Genomic DNA, 18,729 nt, shown 5'->3' with positions numbered 1-18,729 from the left:
TTGATAATTCGTATTGATGATTAAATCAATTGATTGAGACTATCTAGATGGTTTTATCCAAGGTACAATGGGGACCATGGACCTATGAAACCAAGCTCCAATAAGTTATCATAAATTTAACAAATAAATTTACTAACTTATTAATTCCTCGTGACTAGACTCGGAATTGCACTCTTGAATTCATAGAACGCTCTATAACAAATATAGATACACTATTAATTATCCATTGTTACAACCATAATTGTCTCTTAATCCTCTATAGACGGTCTACAATGAGATAGGACTAAAATACTGTTTTACCCCTCATTGTATTTTATCCTTAAAACACTTAGTTCCTTGTAAATGATATTTCAGTAAACTAATTTAATTACTGAAATGAGATCTCTATCATTTAACACCTTGAACCAAACTAAAAGGAAACCATCATTTCACTTTTTCATCAGAAGCTATAGATGTTCATATCTATGATTAACACTCCCACTTAATTATACTACCGAGTTCCCAAGATGTAAGTATGGGCTAGTCCGTAGGGTAAGCTGGTAACGAACAAGTCAAAGAACTTAAATAATACAATCAGTTAGAATACTAACCACTCAGAATTGAGATTGAATTTATCTATGGTCAACTATATGATATGACTAGAATAGATCATAACGGTATGTTTACTTATCTTATCAACTGTCAATATCGGTCCTGTCCGATGTAACAAATGCATCCGATCTTATCTACTTTTCTAATGTTCTGGAAAGAACATAACACTGTAATGTGTAAGTAGATCATATCGTAGATTGGAAAGTCAGTGTAAATCCGGTGCACTGACTAATCTTAGGACTAACTTATTTTGAACATATAATCATATTTATATTCCAATATGATTAAGTCACTATATATAAGATTAGCTATATGCTCAGGATTTAATATACGTTTATATTAAACAAATAAACATGTGAGCAAAGTGATTAACCAAGTCAAAAAATGATTTCTATTCTTTTATTGATAATAAAATGAGATTACAAAGAATTTGAGTTTTAATTAGGGCATAAAACCCCAACAGCCAAGACATTCTAAGCATCTGAGGGAACCACGAGAGGTTGAGGTCCACCTGAATGGAGATCAACTGAAAGCCTCCATGAGGAATCCTCCACCACCCAAAAATGTGGATGCACCAAAGGAGCCTAGGGCTCCTGAGAATGAAAGGGGGGATTCATCCCCAGTTGTCCAATCTGATGAAAACTATCCAGGACCAACGGCTGCTCCTACGGGAGGCACAAAAGTGTTTCCTCCCCCAAGGTCGCCGCAGGTGCCGAACTTCGACTGGCAAGATCCGGTTCCGTCAGCGCGTAGGCTTGACAAGAGTCCCCAAGTACATTTCATAAGCTCGAGCTCTAGGACTCGATTCTACGAAGAGGAGATACGCGAGTTACACCAAAAGAACCAAAGGATAGAAACCATCTTAGAAAATATGCATGAGGTGTTGAATGGCCTGCTACAGGTAAAGTCAAGCATGCCTTTTTCTAGGCGAAAGGAGAAAGGCCATGAGGGAGGAGAAACCACAGTCCCCATAGATGATGGGAGGACTCAACTCTCCACTAGCAATACCCCACGACCAAAGCAACATGAACGTCCCGGGCAGGCGAAGCAACCTAAGAGGCTAGAGCGGAGGAACAATGCTAACCCTCAAAACGAAGTTGAGGTCACTTCAAGGGAAACACCCCCAGACTTGAGGGAAGAACTCAACAGGAAAAGGAAGAATGAGAGGACCACAACTCATGTGGCTCCCTCGGAAGACAAAAAGAAAGGAAAGGCCAACCCATCCAAATTGAGAGACTCCTTCAACAAAAGGAGACAAGACTTAGACACCGAGATGAGGAGCCTACAGAGAAAGATAATCACCGCGTCTGGGGGGCACACTGTCGACGACGAGTTTGATTACGAATCACCCTTCATTAGGGAAATCCAATTCGTTCGGCTACTAGCCAACTTCAAAGAGCCTCACATGACCCTTTACGAGGGAAAGAAAGATCCAAAGTACCATCTTGACGCATTCAATGACCTAATGAAGTTAAGGGGAATTAATAGCAGAGCCAGATGCCACTGCTTTGTTGTCACGTTAAAGGGTCTTGTGTACAAGTGGTTCAAGAGACTTCGGCCAGGGTCCATCAGGTCTTGGCAACAATTTTCTGACGAATTTCTCCAGCAACATCACGCTGTGCGTGATTACACTATGCCAGGTACCAGCCTTGCTAACGTAAAAAAAGGAGAAGACGAGAGCCTAAAGAGTTATATCCACATGTTCAATATGGAGGCAGCCAAAGTAGGAAGCCTGACCCGAGGGGAGTTAAAAATGGCCATTACGGCCGGAGTGCACTCGGGTAGTAAGCTGTGGGATAACATGCTAAAGAGGGAGGTCACTGACTTAGACGATTTCTACAAATGAGCAGAGAAATACATCTGTGTTGAGGATGGTCACGAGAGTCTGAAGGCTGGGAAGGGCGAGTCATCCCTAAAACCCTAAATTTTTGAAGACCTAAATAGTGCAAAGAAAAAGAGGGCCTACGAAGGGTTGAGAGATGATCATCCTTGGAAGCCCCAACGTGTTGGTGAACATAGACAGACTCCATACACCTTTTATACTAACCTAACACATACTAGGGAACATATCTTCGTCACGAATGAGAATCAGGTCCCCTTCAGGATACCCCTTCTAATGAAGAAAGATCGATAAAAGAGAGACCCCAGTAAGTATTTTTAGTACCATAAAGACATTGGCCACACCACAATAGAATGTGCTCATTTGAAGGTAGAAATTGAAGAGCTTATATGCAGGGGACACTTGGGTAGATATGTCCACAGAGAAAATCAAAGACTGGAAAAAGGACTACCCTCACCATGGGCACGAGATGTAGCCTCAGAGGTGCAAGGAGAGGTTAGGACCATCTTCGGAGGGCTAGGATTCTGAGGCGAATCGAGATAGATACGCTAGGGAAGCCAGGAGAATTCCACCTCCATGCATCTTAAGTTTGGAACAACGACCCCCAAAGAGTTTTAAGCGGGAGAACGACTCAATAACCTTCATTGAAGAAGACTCACGAGGTGTGCATTTCCCGCACAATGATCCTTTGGTGATGACTGTACAACTTTCTAACATGAGGGTTCATCGGGTCCCGGTGGACAATGGGAGCTCCGTAGACATCCTATATCGCCCAGCCTTAGAGAAGATGGGGTAGAGTATCCTCCAATATAATTTGTGCATGTCTACAAATGAAGTACTCTAGGCTATCTATAGTCTTGGTTGTGAGAATATTTTCCTCTAATTCAGGGAAGTTAAAATCAATCAAATAAATTTGAAATAAATACAATAAATGCGTTAATTACAAAATATCCCATGACAATAGGGATTTGATATATGCTAACAACGAAACCCTATGAAATAGGATTTTCTAACAATCTTTCCGCGTGCCAAATGCGTCACTGAACTCGATCGTTGTGCTGACGCGCTTTCGAGATTGGCCAAGCTTCGAGCTCATCGTTCTAGTTATAACCTCCTCGTCATCCAGTAATTTGGTCAAACTTGTCCCTCAGAGAAGGTTGGTGCCTTCGAGCCTGCAACTCAGGCTCGAAAAATACAACTCATGCCTAAGTGCTAATAACATATCTAGAGCCACACTACAAGAAAAAATGTTTTTAATAACACCAAAAATGTGTTATCAAAATATATGATAACACTTTCTGATGTGTTAAGACCGACTATGTTATCGTAGGTCAGGGTACTTTACATAACACTTCATCAGTGTTATACATATGTGTTATTGTACAGTCAACGATAACACAATTTTTGTGTTATTTTAATATATAGATAAGTGTTTAATTATGTTATTTATAGTCGATTATATAACACTTTTTTTGTGTTATACTACACTTTAGTATAACACATTTTTTGTGTTATACTACACTTTAGTATAACACATGTGTTATATTAGCTTAGAGAAACATAATCTTTTTTTACTTACACAAAACTAGGAAAACAAATATGAAAGTTGAAGCCAAAGAAGGTAACATAAATAGATTTTTATTAATTACTCAAATGTAATTACAATATTTAGTCTACTAGTCTAGGCTTAAGAAATCATATTACAACATAATTTATGCCCAATTCAGATTCCTTTATCACTAAATACAAAACAAGAAATGTATACAAAAATTAGTGAAATACATTCTTTCATTCTAAAGGCCTCAACTACAAATGTTGTCAAGAATTGCTCCAAAGAAATCATCTCAATATACCTGCACATTGTAAAAAAAAAGTCCTTTTATTATTAAGAACAAAAGTTCTTGCCACCACAACAACAAACTTACAGTCTTTTCTTAAATGATACATTGAAAACTTCAAAAGAAGAAAATGGAAAACTAAGATAAATACTTATCTTTTTTAGTTCAATAAAATAAGAGAGCTATCAAGAAAGAGCTAGGGAATTTTCAGATGAACAATAAAATAAGAGAGAATCAGTAGATAATTTCTCTATGGTGATGAGTCTGATGACTCAAAACAGTCAGTTGGGACTGTAGATACTATACTGCTATATATAAACTATCATATTTAATGATATTCTTTTATTCTTATATATAAATATATATAAATAACTATCATAACTGGTTTCTCTGCCAAAGCTAGCTAGCTCATGTTTAGAAATCATTTACATAAGAAACTATACATGACCCCGAAATTTTCATAGTATTCAAACAAAAGTGACATTCCAATTTGAAATTCAAGTTATAAATGCTAACCCAAATGCTGAAAAACAAAATCATATTTACAAATAAAATGAAGAGAAATAGATCAATGGTGCTGAGAGAAACATGTATTTTGGTAATTTAAGAGATGAACTCTATCTCTAAACATAGAGATACACCACAAAATGTAAGAAACCTATCATAACTTAAAAAAACTTTCAAAAAGATCACTCATGCAACTAAGAAGTTTATGCTCAGTCTAATATAAATTAAAATAATAAATAAGAGGAACACCTCATGTAGTTAATGACCATTAAACAAATAAGCTCCAAAGCTTTTTCAGAAATTCAATAATGGTATCATGAATCAATATGCTTTGATTTACAACAAAAATGAATTTAATACCTATAACCGCTCTGTGAATATTGGGCTAACAATTCAGAGAAAGCAGGATGACTTTTAAGCTGCAAATGGAATTAAAAAAAATAGAGATATTATGCTACCTAAAATTTATGAAAAATTGAAAGAAAGTGAACAAGTTCCAATTAAGATTTTAGTTCAAATGAGCCCTCAAAGAGCTCAATACTTCCCAATTAATTTAGGACAACATGCCTGAACTATTTATCTAAACTAACTATACCAATCTTAAAAGGGAAGCAGCAAACCTTTTTAGACATGGTGCTCATCTTCTGAAGTATTGATACAGATAAACTTCCAGTATCACCAGCAGCTAATTTCTCAATCAAATGCACCATGACTAAACTGGTAGAAACCTGCATATATTTACAATATAAATTAACTTAAAATGCCCATAATCAGTAATCACATCAAAGAAGCCATCTAAAACTATATGATCTGCAAACATTTTGTTAGGCATCAGATATTGAATAGAGCTATATAGGATTAGTGTGTTGACTTGTAAATTTACTCAAGTTCTATTGGTTGGCTAGTAAGTGTTATTGTTAGTCTATAAATAGTATAAGAGAATACTTGGAAGGGATATATAGAAGAATTTGGTTACTGTTTAAAGTTTAGAAATTCTACTCTGGAAGTTTTTGCTAGGTTTTCTCAAATTAACCTAGACTTTGTGCAAGATTTGGTTCTTTTCAGTACAATTCGTTTATTCTTAGAATAAAGCTTACAGAATCTTTCAAATCAGCAACCTAGACGGTGTATTAATTAAAATATATTAAATGAGAAACAATGGGTTAGTTGTTCAAATAAAAAAATTAATGATCAGGAAAGAAAATGCATTAACTCGAACACGCTAAAACAACAAACGTATGGTGTTGAATTTAAAATGACTAACTAAAATTCACCCCAAACTTCATGCAAGAAAGAGCCATATATAAGTTTATACCCAAAAGTAGAAAAAAAAATGAAATATGGATTAGCGCTAGACTTGAACGCTGAAAATGGAGACAGCTAACCTCATTTTGGCATGTTGAAGTTAATATGTTAGATACTGATACAAGGCAGTACTTATAAACTGGAGCAACTGGTTCCAAGGCTTTTTTACTTGCCTGAGAAACAAAAACAGGGCAGTACTCATATATTTCAGTTGAAGAAACAAAACTAAGTAGACTAGCAAAAACAGAGGACAAATACAATTTTAAATTAGCAGGGCTTATAGAAAAAGTTTTATTGTTATATTAGCACTACCTTTAGGACTTCCATTGAATGAGATGTTACTTACACTGCCATTTATCATAACATGAAGTTTCTGCCCTGTGCTAGAAGTTCTAAATTGTCCCAGTTCCAACCCAGTTCATATGTCTATTCATACAATAGAAGAATCCTTTAGAAATTATCCTGTCTAAATCAAACTATGACACAATTAGTAAAGCAAAAATCTAGTTATGTTGCTCACAATCAAGAGATGTGATGAAGCTTTTAGGTAAAATTACCCATTCAATGATCTCACTACCCAATATTACAACCTTTCCAATAACAGTTTTACACAGATGGATAAGAAAGGAAAAAACATTGCTGCTTTTTATATTTTTATAAAGCAAACTTTTTTTTTTTACTTGGCAAACTTGGAAAAAATAATAATTATAAGAAAACAGTATAGATTCGACAAGCATCATACCATAAGCATTTCTAATTAAATTTGTATCCTGAAATCCGATGGTTATGGCAAGAGTAAGGATCATGAGTATCCAGTTTGTTTCTGGAATGTAGATCTGCCCATATATGTGTTTTGAGGTGTGGACAACTTTGACTCTTGGAAAGCAACCAAGGGAAAAAAAAAATTTCCCGGGCGAATTTCTTGCAGCTCTTGAGCTGGAGCCATGGCGAAAACAAGATCTAGAGTGCAGGGGAATTTGAATTCGAAGAAGAAGAAGAAGAAGAAAGGCCCTAATTCAATCTCTGATATTCAAAGGACGAAATCCATGGATGCTGTACTGGGGGTGGATCCAATTGTGTTTTCAGATGCTGAGGAAGAACACATCGATGACTCTGATCTGGTGAAACAGTCACCTGCATTGTGTGAGTTTTTCCCTGAGCCTCTCTCACCCAGATCGTCTCTTCGATCAATTGAACAGCAGGAGCACATTCGGCAGGATTTTGCTCACTTCTTGGAGGCTACTAATCGATGCTCCGGCAATATTTCTCAAGGTAAATCCGCTAATCCTCCTGTTTTACAGACTGGAAATGAAGAGCGATGCATTGGAAATTCTTGATATACAAGAAGAAGTTGATTTCTGGAAATCGTCTATTGTGTGCTACGCTTTGGGGGCAAATCCACCACTATCAATACTGGAAGGATTTGCTCGTAGAATGTGGAATGACAAGATTGACAAGGTAGGAATGCTGTCTTATGGTGTTTTCTTAATTCGGTTTATATCCATTGCAGATCAGGATGAGGTTCTCAAAGGTGGTTATGTCTTTTTTAACAAAAGGCCGGTAGTTATGAAGGCTTGGGATCATGCGATTAATTTCAAAAAGGAGGATATTAGGCTGGTGCCGATTTGGGTTCATTTAGATGATCTTGATTTGAAATACTGGGGAGAGAAATCTTTGTTCAAGATCATAGGACAGGTAGGGACTCCCATAATGGTTGATGAAGTGACTAAATTCAGGGATAAACTCAGTTTCCCTAGAGTTTTAATTGAAGTTTCACTGAAACAAGATTTTCCAGACATAATATACTTTGAAGATGAGAATGGCTTTAACACCTCAGTTTCGGTTACATATGAATGGAAGCCAATTGTGTGTAATCATTGCTTTGGAATGGGCCACTCCACGGCTGAATGCAGGAAAAAAGGAGGAAGAAAACAAGAATGGGTAATCAAAGATAATGGGAAAAAGAAGGATGCAGCTGAATCTAGCAAAGCCACTAAGCTTGATAATGATGGCTTTCAACCAGTAACTAAAGGTTGGAAACCAAAAGATCAGGTTCCAGCAATGACTGCAATGGACAATCCTTTTTAGGCTTTAGCAGAAACATTAACAGAACCTCTAAACTCAGCTACTGGAAAGGGAGATCAGCTTGAGAAATGCCAAAAATAGACTTCAGATGGGGAAGAAACAGGAGGAGGGGGAGGACTTCCTCTTACATATGGATAAAATAATGAGTTGGAACGTCCGAGGGATCAATAGCCAACAAAAGCAACACTCAGTCAAGCAATTGATTGTTAATAAAAAAATAGGGCTAGTTGGTCTTCTTGAGACGAGAGTTAAGGCCTGGAACCTTGGGGCTTTATATGTTAGAATGTTTTCGGGATTGTGTTTCACATCTAATAGTGCATGGCATGATGGGGGTAGAATAATAGTAAGTTGGAATCCTCTTAGTTTTACTGTGAATATCTTGAGATGCTCAAGTCAATTCATTCATTTGTTTGTTGAACCAGTGGGTAAACAGGCCGGTTTCTATGTTACATTTATCTATGGTTTCAATGATGAGGATGGGAGGAGAGGTCTTTGGCAAGATCTTCAGGAGCTCTCTGTTTTGGAATCTTGGATTGTTCTGGGTGATTTCAATGATATTCTCAGTAAAGAAGAGAGAGTTGGTAAACATGTAAGATTCAAGAATTCTGTGGATTTTCGTAACTGTGTTGAAGCTTGTCAATTAGAAGATATTAAGTACAGTGGTAACTACTTTACTTGGAGTAATAAGCAACAAGGATAGGAGAGGATTTTTTCAAAGATAGATCGAGTTTTAGCTAACGAGAAATGGTTGGACTCTTATCCTACTGCTGAAGTCTTTTTTCAAAATGAGGGGTTGTTCGATCACACGCCTGCCATCCTTACTGTTTATGAGGTGGTTTTGATTGGGAAGAAGCCTTTCAGATATTTTAGGATGTGGTCTTCTCATCCTAATAGTTCTGATATGATTTTCAAGTCATGGCAGCAACAGGTACAAGGTACTAGCATGTATCAGCTAGTGACAAAGCTAAAGAGACTCAAGCCGATCTTCAAAGCAATTAATCATTTGGGTTTTTCCGATCTGCACTCTGCCGTTCTTAAAGCTAGAATACATCTGGATGCTTGTCAAGATGCAGTTAGATGTGATCCTATGAGTCAGGAAACACAGCACCGGGAGCTAGAAGCACGAAAAGACTATGTCAAAGTTCATACTGCATATCAATCTTTTTTACAGCAAAAGGCTAAGTTGAATTGGGTTAAAGATGGTGATGACAACACAGCCTTTTTTCACAGAAGTATTCGGGATAGAAGGTCACAAAACAGAGTGCTTGCTATAACGAATGACAGAGGAGTTCGGGTAGAGGAACCACATCAGATTATTGAAGCTTTTTTGGAGTATTACAAGAGCCTACTGGGCAGCAAGTTAGCAAGAAGGAAGGTTGTTTTGACCTTAGTTATACATGTTGTGCCTGTGGTTTCAAATCATCAAGCTCATTTTTTGCAGGTTGATTATTCTATGGAATAAATTGAGAAAGACATTTTTGACATTCCTGGCCTCAAAGCTCCTGGTCCGGATGGCTATGGTAGCTACTTTTTCCAAGAAAATTGGAATCTTGTAGGAAATGATGTATATGAAGCTATTACTTCTTTCCTTCATACAGGGCAACTTCTAAAAGAAATTAATTCAACTGTTTTGACACTTATTCCTAAAAATAAGTGCCCAAATTCAGTTAGCGATTACCGCTCCATTGCTTGTTGCAATGTCATTTATAAGGCTGCTACCAAATTAATATGTTCGAGACTCAAAATTATTCTTCCTAGTTTGGTGGCACAGAACCAAGGGGGATTTGTAAAAGGGAGATTTATTGGACATAACATCATGATATGCCAAGACCTCATTCGCCATTATGGGAGGAAATCTGCCAAGGCTAATTGTATGATCAAGCTTGATCTACAAAAAGCATATGACACTATTGAGTGGGACTTCATTGAAGAAATGCTTACTGCATTTAAGTTCCCAGAAAATTTTATTAAGTTGATAATGAAGTGTGTCCGAACTCCGAGATTTTCACTAATGCTAAATGGTTCTTTGCATGGATTCTTTGAGGCAAAGAGAGGGCTGAGGCAAGGTGATCCAATGTCCCCTCTCCTCTTTGTTTTAGGCATGGAATATCTTTCCAGGATTATGCAAAAAGTTGGGCAGAAACAGGGATTTAAATTCCATGAAAGGTGTGGCGAATTGAAGCTAAATCATCTTAGCTTTGCGGATGATGTCCTTCTATTTTGTCATGGAGACTTCAAGAGCATCTATTATATGTTTCAGGGCCTCAAACTGTTTTCTATCACTTTGGGTTTGCTGCCTAACTCCTCAAAATCTGCATTCTACTGCAGTAATATGCAGGACACTGAAGTTCAGAGAGTCTTAGATGCATCGAGTTTCAAGAAGAATGAGGTCCCTTTCAAGTACTTGGGTGTCCCTATATGTGCTAAACGCATTTCAGCAAAGGAATGTAATGTACTAGTGGAGAAAATGATTGCTCGAGTCAAGACATGGAGTACAAGAAACTTATCTTTTGCAGGTAGAGTAGTTCTAATTAATTCTGTACTGATGTCCATTCACTCCTATTGGTGTCAAGTGATGGTGCTGCCCAAGAAAATTGTTAGAGAAATAGAATCAATTTGCCGAGGTTTCTTATGGAAAGGTCATCACTGGCTGAATGGGGCTGCTGTAGTTGCTTGGACAGCCTTGTGTCAATCTAAAACTTCAGGCGGAATTGGTTTTAAAAGTATCTCTGATTGGAATATTGCAGCTATGTGTAAGTATGTTTGGGCTATAGCTAATAAGGAGGATAACTTGTGGGTTAAATGGGTACACCATGTGTATGTAAAAGAGGAAGATTGGTGGAATTACAAGGCTACGGTACAAGGGAGCTGGTATTGGAGGAAACTTGTGGCAATTAAGGACAAGGTGAAGAATTTAGTTGATATATCTCTGTTTACTCTTGATAGGTTCACGATTTCACAAGGGTATCGGTTGATGTGTCCTATAACTGAAAGAGTTTTTTGGAGCAAAGTGGTTTGGAGCAGACTTAACACTCCCAAACATAGTTTTATGATGTGGTTAGCTGTGCTAAAAAGACTTAAGACTAAGGACAGATTGCTAAGATTTCAGGTAATAGATAATGCATAATGTTTTCTCTATAGTAGAAGCATAGAATCAGTAGATCATTTATTTTTTGAGTGTCCATACTCAATTGACTGTTTGGAAAAAGTTAAAGATTGGCTGAATTGGGGTATGAGTACAACATCATTACCAAGAATAATTAGGTGGATTGGAAAGGCCAAACTTAGCAAGTTTAAGAAGAGCTTGTATTCGGCAGTCACTGCAGCTCTTGTATACCAGATTTGGCGCACCAGAAATTGTAAATTGTGGCTGTCAACTTTGGATAGTACTGATGCAGTTGTGCTCAAAACTAAGGATGCAGTTAAATATAGAATCATGTGTATGTGGCCTAGGAATGTAACTAAAAGAGATATAGATTGGTTTAATACATTGTAAAGAATTTTTCCTGTGTAGTTAATCAGATCTTCCTGTTTTGGAGGATGCTAATAGGTTGTAAAATTTGTTTTTGGAGTATTGATATACTTGCTGATTCATCAAAAAAAAAAAAAAAAAAAAAAGCAACCAAGGGAATGACATTGCTTGATGATGGAGAACGTAGCAGTTATAACAGCCTGGCTACCAACAATAGCTGCTAGCGTGGCAACAACAAACACCGGCCAAAATACAGATTCTGCAATTTAAGCAAGAACAGAAAGCACAATTAGAGCAACTCATATATTAAAATGCAATTCTGGAAGCAATATTAATAATGCCAGAGAGTACTAACCAGGGATTGAATTATAAAAGCTGTAATGTATCTTATCGGGGTTTTTGGACAAGTTTGCAGCTTGACCCATGTATTGTACAACCAAACATGGGTATACAACAAAAGCAAACGCAAGCTGCACAGACAAAAAAGGGAACCATAACTATCATTTGTTGATAGCCAAAAAGCATTTACTACATCATGGTGAACAAGGCCTGCAAAAGCATTGTGATTTGGGGTAAATAAAATACAGAAGTATAAACGCTTGATTTTGAAGAAATATCTTCAACACTATGCTCTACTTTTCCACCAACATCTAATGGAGTTACTTCTATACATGACTTGCTAACTCAGTTGGTCCTCTTTTTTGGTTTTTTATTTCAATTTTTTTTAACATGTTTTCCCATTGAACCTACAATCTTTGGGGGAGGTAGGAAACTCTAACAAATTTCTAGGAAGGTCTCATGAGGAATCAAACCCCGATCTTATGAGAGCAAACCAAGAGCCCAACTAGTCATTCTAACCCTCTTGGATCTCATTTGGTCTTCCTTTTACTTGGCTTTTTCCTACCAGGTTCTAATTCATGTGGTTTTTCCTTTTACTTTGCCTTGCACCAAACTAAATTTTCCAAACCAGCCAATATGTACATGTTTCCTATTATGTGTAGAAAGGAAATTCAATATATTTAGTAAAAAAAAATTATAATAATATAAAACTCACCCTTATTGACAAAGCAGTAAAATGACCAAGGTCCGCAAACATAGCTTCGGTTCCTGGAAGGAATTAGAAAATGCCTATCGTTAATTTAACTAACAAAAACATATACTCTAGAACTATAACGACATTTTTTTTAGGGTATTATAACGACATTTTGTCCTTAGTAAACTACATAGAACTTAATGGTTGACCAGACTTATAAAGATGAGTAGTGGCATAATGGAATTTAACATAACAAAGCCAATGAAAATGATGTTTATTTCCATTAAGTAGGATATAGCACATACCCGTTATAGAAAGAAGAATCCCACCAAGAGAAATCCAACCATCTTTACCAGTCTCCTTAAAGAACTTGACAATATAATGGGGTGAAAAAGCATAAACAACTTTTGGGTTCCAATGTATTGTGTTGTAGAGACCAATAGAAAAAATGGAAAATAACCAGATCAATACGATAGGTGCAAATAAAAAGGCAACTCTTTGTGTGCCACAGTGCTGCAGAGCAAACAGACTGACTAAGATGCAACAAGCAATCAAGAGAAGTTCACCTAAAAACAATGAGCAACACATAGTTTGTTAAGTCACTCATAAAGAATCAAAGTGAAAATAAAATATATGTATATATATAGCAAAACATGACAACTTACCACTAGTTAATTTCTTTTCTGTAACTTCAAGCCCCGAAACCGAAGATAGAACTGCAATTTTTTTTTTTTTTTACAAAGATGTTAAATAGAGACAAGGAAATAATAGTACCAGTAGTTACATATGAAGCAAAATAAGCAATTAGAAAATTGACCTGAGATAGCAGGAGTAAGGACACCATCACCAATGACAATGCAAGCTCCAAACAACACAACAACTAAAAGGGCAGTCCTTAACCTTTTATGCTTCTCCAAAAATCTCTTCAAGGGAGAGGAACTAGCATGCTGAGAAGATGGACCATATTTATAGGTAGTGAGCCCTTCATCATCTGCTTGCTGGTTGGGAAGAAAACTAAACTTAGCATGGCGGCAAAGCAGTGAGTAAAGAGCAAAGGTCCCACCTGAAAATGAATTGAATTGAAATGAATCAAAATGAAACAAAAACTGAAATTGAAATTGAATTGAATTGGATTGAATTGAATAAAATTGAATGAAAAGGGAGGAAACAAAACACTCACCTTCACCATTATCATCAACACTGAGTAAGACAAAGACATACTTAAGCAAAGGGATAAGAGTAAGAGTCCAAAAGATCAATGAAAAAGTACCAAAGATTGCATCTTGGCTAATATGTTTCTGTAACTTCCCAGAAAATGTGCTTGAGTAAACATAAAGAGGTGAAGTACCCAAGTCCCCGTAAACTACAACAAAGGTCTGATAAGCTAGTAACAAATTCCTCGACATCCTCGGCCATGAAAATTGTTGCAACAAAAAGGGTTATCAGTAAACAACACTAAGAATCATCATCACCAACCCATCACAAGATCTAACAAAGATTCGCTCCCCAAAATTCTCATCTTTATACATACATATATATATAAAGACGTGAAAAGATTGGTACAAACCTGGCCTATAGTAGTAGAAGTCGAGCGGTGAGCAGTGGAAATCCCAGATTCTGGCTCCATAGCCTTGTTTATCTCTCAATCTCGTTCTCGTTCTCTCAATCTAACGAAAAAATTATATACAGAAGAGAAGAGAACAGAAGCTCAGGTCAGGACTCTGCCAAAAATACTATTTTCCTTTCGGCTTCACTGAGTCAAATCATTCTAAACCAGCATAAACAATAATGCAGAATGGCACACATAAAACAAAGAAAAATAAATACATAAAGAAATCGATGCATCTAACATACCGAGCAGTCTGTTCGACCAAAGCTTCAATATTTTCTGTAGGCGGAAATTGAGAAGACGATCCTCCCACTACAGTGTTGCCTTCACTGCCTATATAAAAAAGCTGAATAGCCTCCTCAAGCTTCCAACTTGTGGCCTGTTCTCCCAACAAAATTCCATAAATTATCTCCAAAAGCCCAATTCTCAATCAAAATCTTCCAATTTCAACACAACCAAAATTAAATAAACCAGAAGACCAATGGAGGCAAGTACAAATTGAGAGAGATAGAGAAACCTGCAAGAACTGCCTGGCAGTCTCGACAGTTTGTCCAACGGCGATCTCCAAGAACGATGAGACCACTGGGTCGAAGGCACGCAGAGGTGGGCTCGCACCTGGGGTCACTTGGTTCGGGGGTTGGGTTCACGGGTGCCTGAGATTTGGAGCTTGGCTCGGAGAAAAACGGGTGTGAGGATGGTGGTTAGGTGGTCGGAGCTGAGGATGATGGTGGTTACGGGAGTGTGGCTAGGGCGAAGGGAAGAGAGAGACGAGAAGGAGAAGGGGAAAAAAGGTATGAGAATTGGGTCTGTGTCGGGTCTTACAAATTTTGAGGTCAAAAATGAAAAAAAATCTAAGTGGCGCCCTTTTTTTATTACCGCCCTTTTTTTCACAAAGTGGCCCATTATAGTACTCTAGCATAACACTTTTTTATTAATATTATATTCATGTGTTATGGAAATGGGTATTTGGTGTAGTGCCACTTGACAATTCGTAAAAGTGTACTACCAACATCTGTAGATCTCGACCTTAACCTTTTTGAGCCTACACTTCGAGACTATTTATTTATTTTAGAAAATTCGGTGTAACATTTTTCCCTCTCAAAAGTGTTGGTTTGAATCCTCTGAGAAGGAAACTTTTGAACTTCACTTTCGGAAAACATGCCTATCTACCACACTCGAGTGTGGACACTTGTCACTGGGGGATTGCTAACTGAGAGTACTTGAGTACCCTTTTACCTGCACACATCCTTTACCATTCTTTTTTTTTTGCTGCCATCTCTTTGAAATTAAACGTGGTCCCAAAAATCACCTTTTAACTCAGATCATGGGCTTAGAATCGTTTGCCGTTTACAATTCTTCCTACCAATTATATGTCTTTTCTTCTAACCATTTTCACCTTTGCATTTTAGCTTTTAGAAACGAAAACATGAACCAGAGCTCTTTTCTTTTCATGTTCTCCAAACCAAAGAAGCAACGAAATACCACCATCTTCGACTCCGTGGGATCATTCCTGCTTCCCCTTCTCCAGTCGAAGATCTCTTTGTTCCTACAAACAAATTTGTGTAAGTTTTCTGATCATCATATATTTTTTTTATATGTTTCCTCTGTATGTAATAAAACCTTTCTGGTTATTACCTCACATTTGAAACATTCTTTGCAAAAGATAACTTTTAGTCTGTATAGGCTTGTATAGATCAAAAACACGTTTTAGGCAGACAATTTTGGTAAAAACAAATAAAAATGGAGCCATTTTAGGTTATGGAGTATTAGGTTATAGATTTCGTGTAGCTTAAGAAAAAAGGTTCTGGATTAGGGTTTTAATGCACGTATCCCGATAATATCTTCTTTTTTGGGTAACTACCCACCTTTTCCTATAAACTCAGGATACTCTTAAACTAACAGTAATCGCCCTACTCTCGCGTGGGTACACTCTCGATGCCCCAAAATTTATAATAGTTCAGTGTTGGCATTTGAGTTGTTCTTGCCATTTCGAGCCTTGAAGCTCGATTTATCGAGATTTTCATCTTTTCTGCTTTCTTTTTTATAATGGGCCTTCACTTTTTTCTTTCTTGTTAGATGTCACAGTCTTCAGAGAATTGGTGGGGGTCTGAGCCTCCTATCCCTTACCACCCACCATCTCCTTGACTTGAATCGGTGTTTACACAAAACCAGTAGCTAATCTATGAGCACAAGGAACAACTCGAACGAGAGGACATTCGAGCCCATTTTCGATGTCAGATTGACGAGGTCGAAGAGGGTAAAAGAAGGAAACTTTATCTTGCTGTGTATCCCGATCTGAACCCCAAGATCCATCCAATTCCACTAGATCCTAAGATTAAAGTCACTGTATCCTACTCCCCTGGCACATTCTCATTCAGCCTCATGGAGGGTTCATCAAATCAGCCATCCACACACACAACCCCCAAATCTCTTTCCATCCCATCATCAGAGAACTCCTTATTCGAGGTCGAACATTACCAAAGTTCCATCACCTCGACTAGGCAGATCTCATAGCTATTATCTTGCCATGGGTTAAAAGCTATCTGGCCAGCTGATGTGCTAGCCCGCCAGCTCCAGTGACAGGAGTTGCTTTGCTTCTGGCAAAGACGATTCTGAGAGGAAGGTCAAGCTCCCTGCCTGGAGTTGCGAGCACATGCGAGCTGGTGACTTACTGCCCCCAAGGGACTATTTCCAGAGCTTTAAGGACTATGTTGGCATTGCCCTGTTCTAGCTCTAGACCAATTCATACAGAGTCCTGGCTTCTTTAAGATCGTTGTACCAAAAGATGAAGTGGGATGGGCCTTCGGCACGGGAGATTCTATACATCTTCTGCCTCAAGAGAAACCCCTCTCAAGCTCATGGTGGAGACGAGTTTTACTATCTGTCTAGCTACCTGTAGGAGAGATGGTTGTCCGAGGATATCCCCAACCATCCTCCCAACTTCAAGACCATCTTCTTCTAGATAGACGGTCTCGCTCCTTCCCATTTCTACTCATTCCAGATGATTCGTAAGTATCCTGTCATGGCTCTTTGATTTCTTATTTTATTTTGAGATCGGAATGCTAATCCAATCTTTTCTTGTAGCCAATTATCATCGCCCACAACCTATAGAGGCCATAAAGGACCACAACTACCTTGTGGCCTCCTTGGTGAAGGTGAGTCTACAGACGACTCAGGAATCCACAAGTATGTAAGATGGGAAGAAGTCCCAGTGCCAACGACCAAGTGTTGAGTCTAGTTTTGAGTTGTTTTTAAGTTGTGTTTTAGGTAGTTTTTATTAAGTTTCTCTATTGTTTAATGCGGTAATATGCTTGTGTTTTTTTGTTTTTAGGTTTTAGCTTATAAATAAAGGAAAATAACAATTGGAGCAAATTGGTAGAAAAATGATGAAAATTTGGCTTTTTGGTGTTGACTCCATGAAAAGATGAATCCTCAAGCAATTTTATGGCGTCGGTGAATTTTCGGGACCAAAAGCACAAAAATTGAAGAAGTTGTTAATGGTTGCGGCGCTATGATGCTAAGCTGCGACCGGGTCCAAGGCAGCAAGCCTGTTTTTCAAGGTTTACATGGGCAGCAACGCAGGAATAGAGGGCTGCAACGCTGATGAGTGTGTCTGCCTAGAAAATTTACACGGGCCGCGAAACTGAAGGGGTTGGGCCGCGACCCGCCTGATCGAAGCCCAACTATAATTTAGACATGAGCCGCGGTGCTGGAATAGGTGGGCCACAGCCTACATTGCTAAAGAAAGAAAAAATATTAGGTCCTTAAACCTAATTTTGAGAGGGAGTAATCAGACTAGAGAGGAGGACGAATTGTAATGCAAGGAACACATCGTTGAGCATCTCCATTCGCTTTCTGCAATTCTTTTTCCATTGCCTTTTAATTCTATGTTATTTTTAATTGCTATTTATGCTTAGAATGACAATATTGAACTAAATCATTATTAGGGATTTTAATGGATTCTCTTGAACTCCTTTGATGATCTAATGCAATATTAATATTTTTCTTCTTCGTCTATTAAGCTTTTCTCAATCTATTTTAATGTATGAAATGTGTTTGGCCATCTTATTTCATTATCTAATTGTGTTTTAATTGAAATTCTGAAAAGTGAAATTTAAATAAGCTTTGATTGAAACATCATAGATTTATTATAGAAAGAAAGTATCTAGGTTATTTGTGTAACATCTAGGTTGTGAATTCATTGCCTACTAATTGTTGAATTTATCATAGAAATATAGAAAGTTGATAATTAAGTCGAGTTTTATAATTCCTAATCCATTTATAAAATACCTTGACAACTTGTTTACTTAATAAGAAAAAGAGTTTTTAATATTGTATTAGTTATTAATAGGAGGGATTGTTGATGAAATTAAAACCCATAATTGTTTAAATATTTGGAATTTTATTCTTGTTTATGTTCTTGCAATATTGCATTATTTTTAGTAGCTT

The 18,729-nt window shown here is 37.5% G+C and overlaps 1 protein-coding gene across 1 annotated transcript; it reads right to left on the bottom strand.

The window, feature by feature from the left end:
* Positions 1–5,837: 5,837 nt before the first annotated feature.
* On the bottom strand, positions 5,838–14,392 carry LOC133795920 (potassium transporter 4-like). Its single transcript, XM_062233389.1, has 11 exons — positions 14,250–14,392; positions 13,852–14,091; positions 13,489–13,734; positions 13,337–13,387; positions 12,977–13,237; positions 12,693–12,745; positions 11,994–12,108; positions 11,798–11,897; positions 6,799–6,978; positions 6,162–6,315; positions 5,838–5,894 (listed from the first exon to the last, which is right to left on the bottom strand). Exons 1-11 carry the CDS (start codon positions 14,296–14,298, stop codon positions 5,838–5,840), a joined length of 1,506 nt encoding a protein of 501 aa, XP_062089373.1. The 5' UTR covers positions 14,299–14,392.
* Positions 14,393–18,729: the final 4,337 nt, after the last annotated feature.

The sequence above is a fragment of the Humulus lupulus genome, chromosome 8 (assembly GCF_963169125.1).
Source record: "Humulus lupulus chromosome 8, drHumLupu1.1, whole genome shotgun sequence".
NCBI lineage: Eukaryota > Viridiplantae > Streptophyta > Magnoliopsida > Rosales > Cannabaceae > Humulus > Humulus lupulus.
This window is presented reverse-complemented; position numbering and strand designations above follow the sequence as displayed.

Excerpts from the sequence above, each read along its gene's own strand:
- LOC133795920 (XM_062233389.1), bottom strand. The coding sequence starts at position 14,298 with ATGGAGCCAGAATCTGGGATTTCCACTGCTCACCGCTCGACTTCTACT. Across the intron at positions 14,092-14,249 it reads TCACCGCTCGACTTCTACTA|TTTCATGGCCGAGGATGTCG; the intron begins CTATAGGCCAGG and ends TGTTGCAACAAT. Across the intron at positions 13,388-13,488 it reads CCTTACTCCTGCTATCTCAG|TTCTATCTTCGGTTTCGGGG; the intron begins GTCAATTTTCTA and ends AAAAAATTGCAG.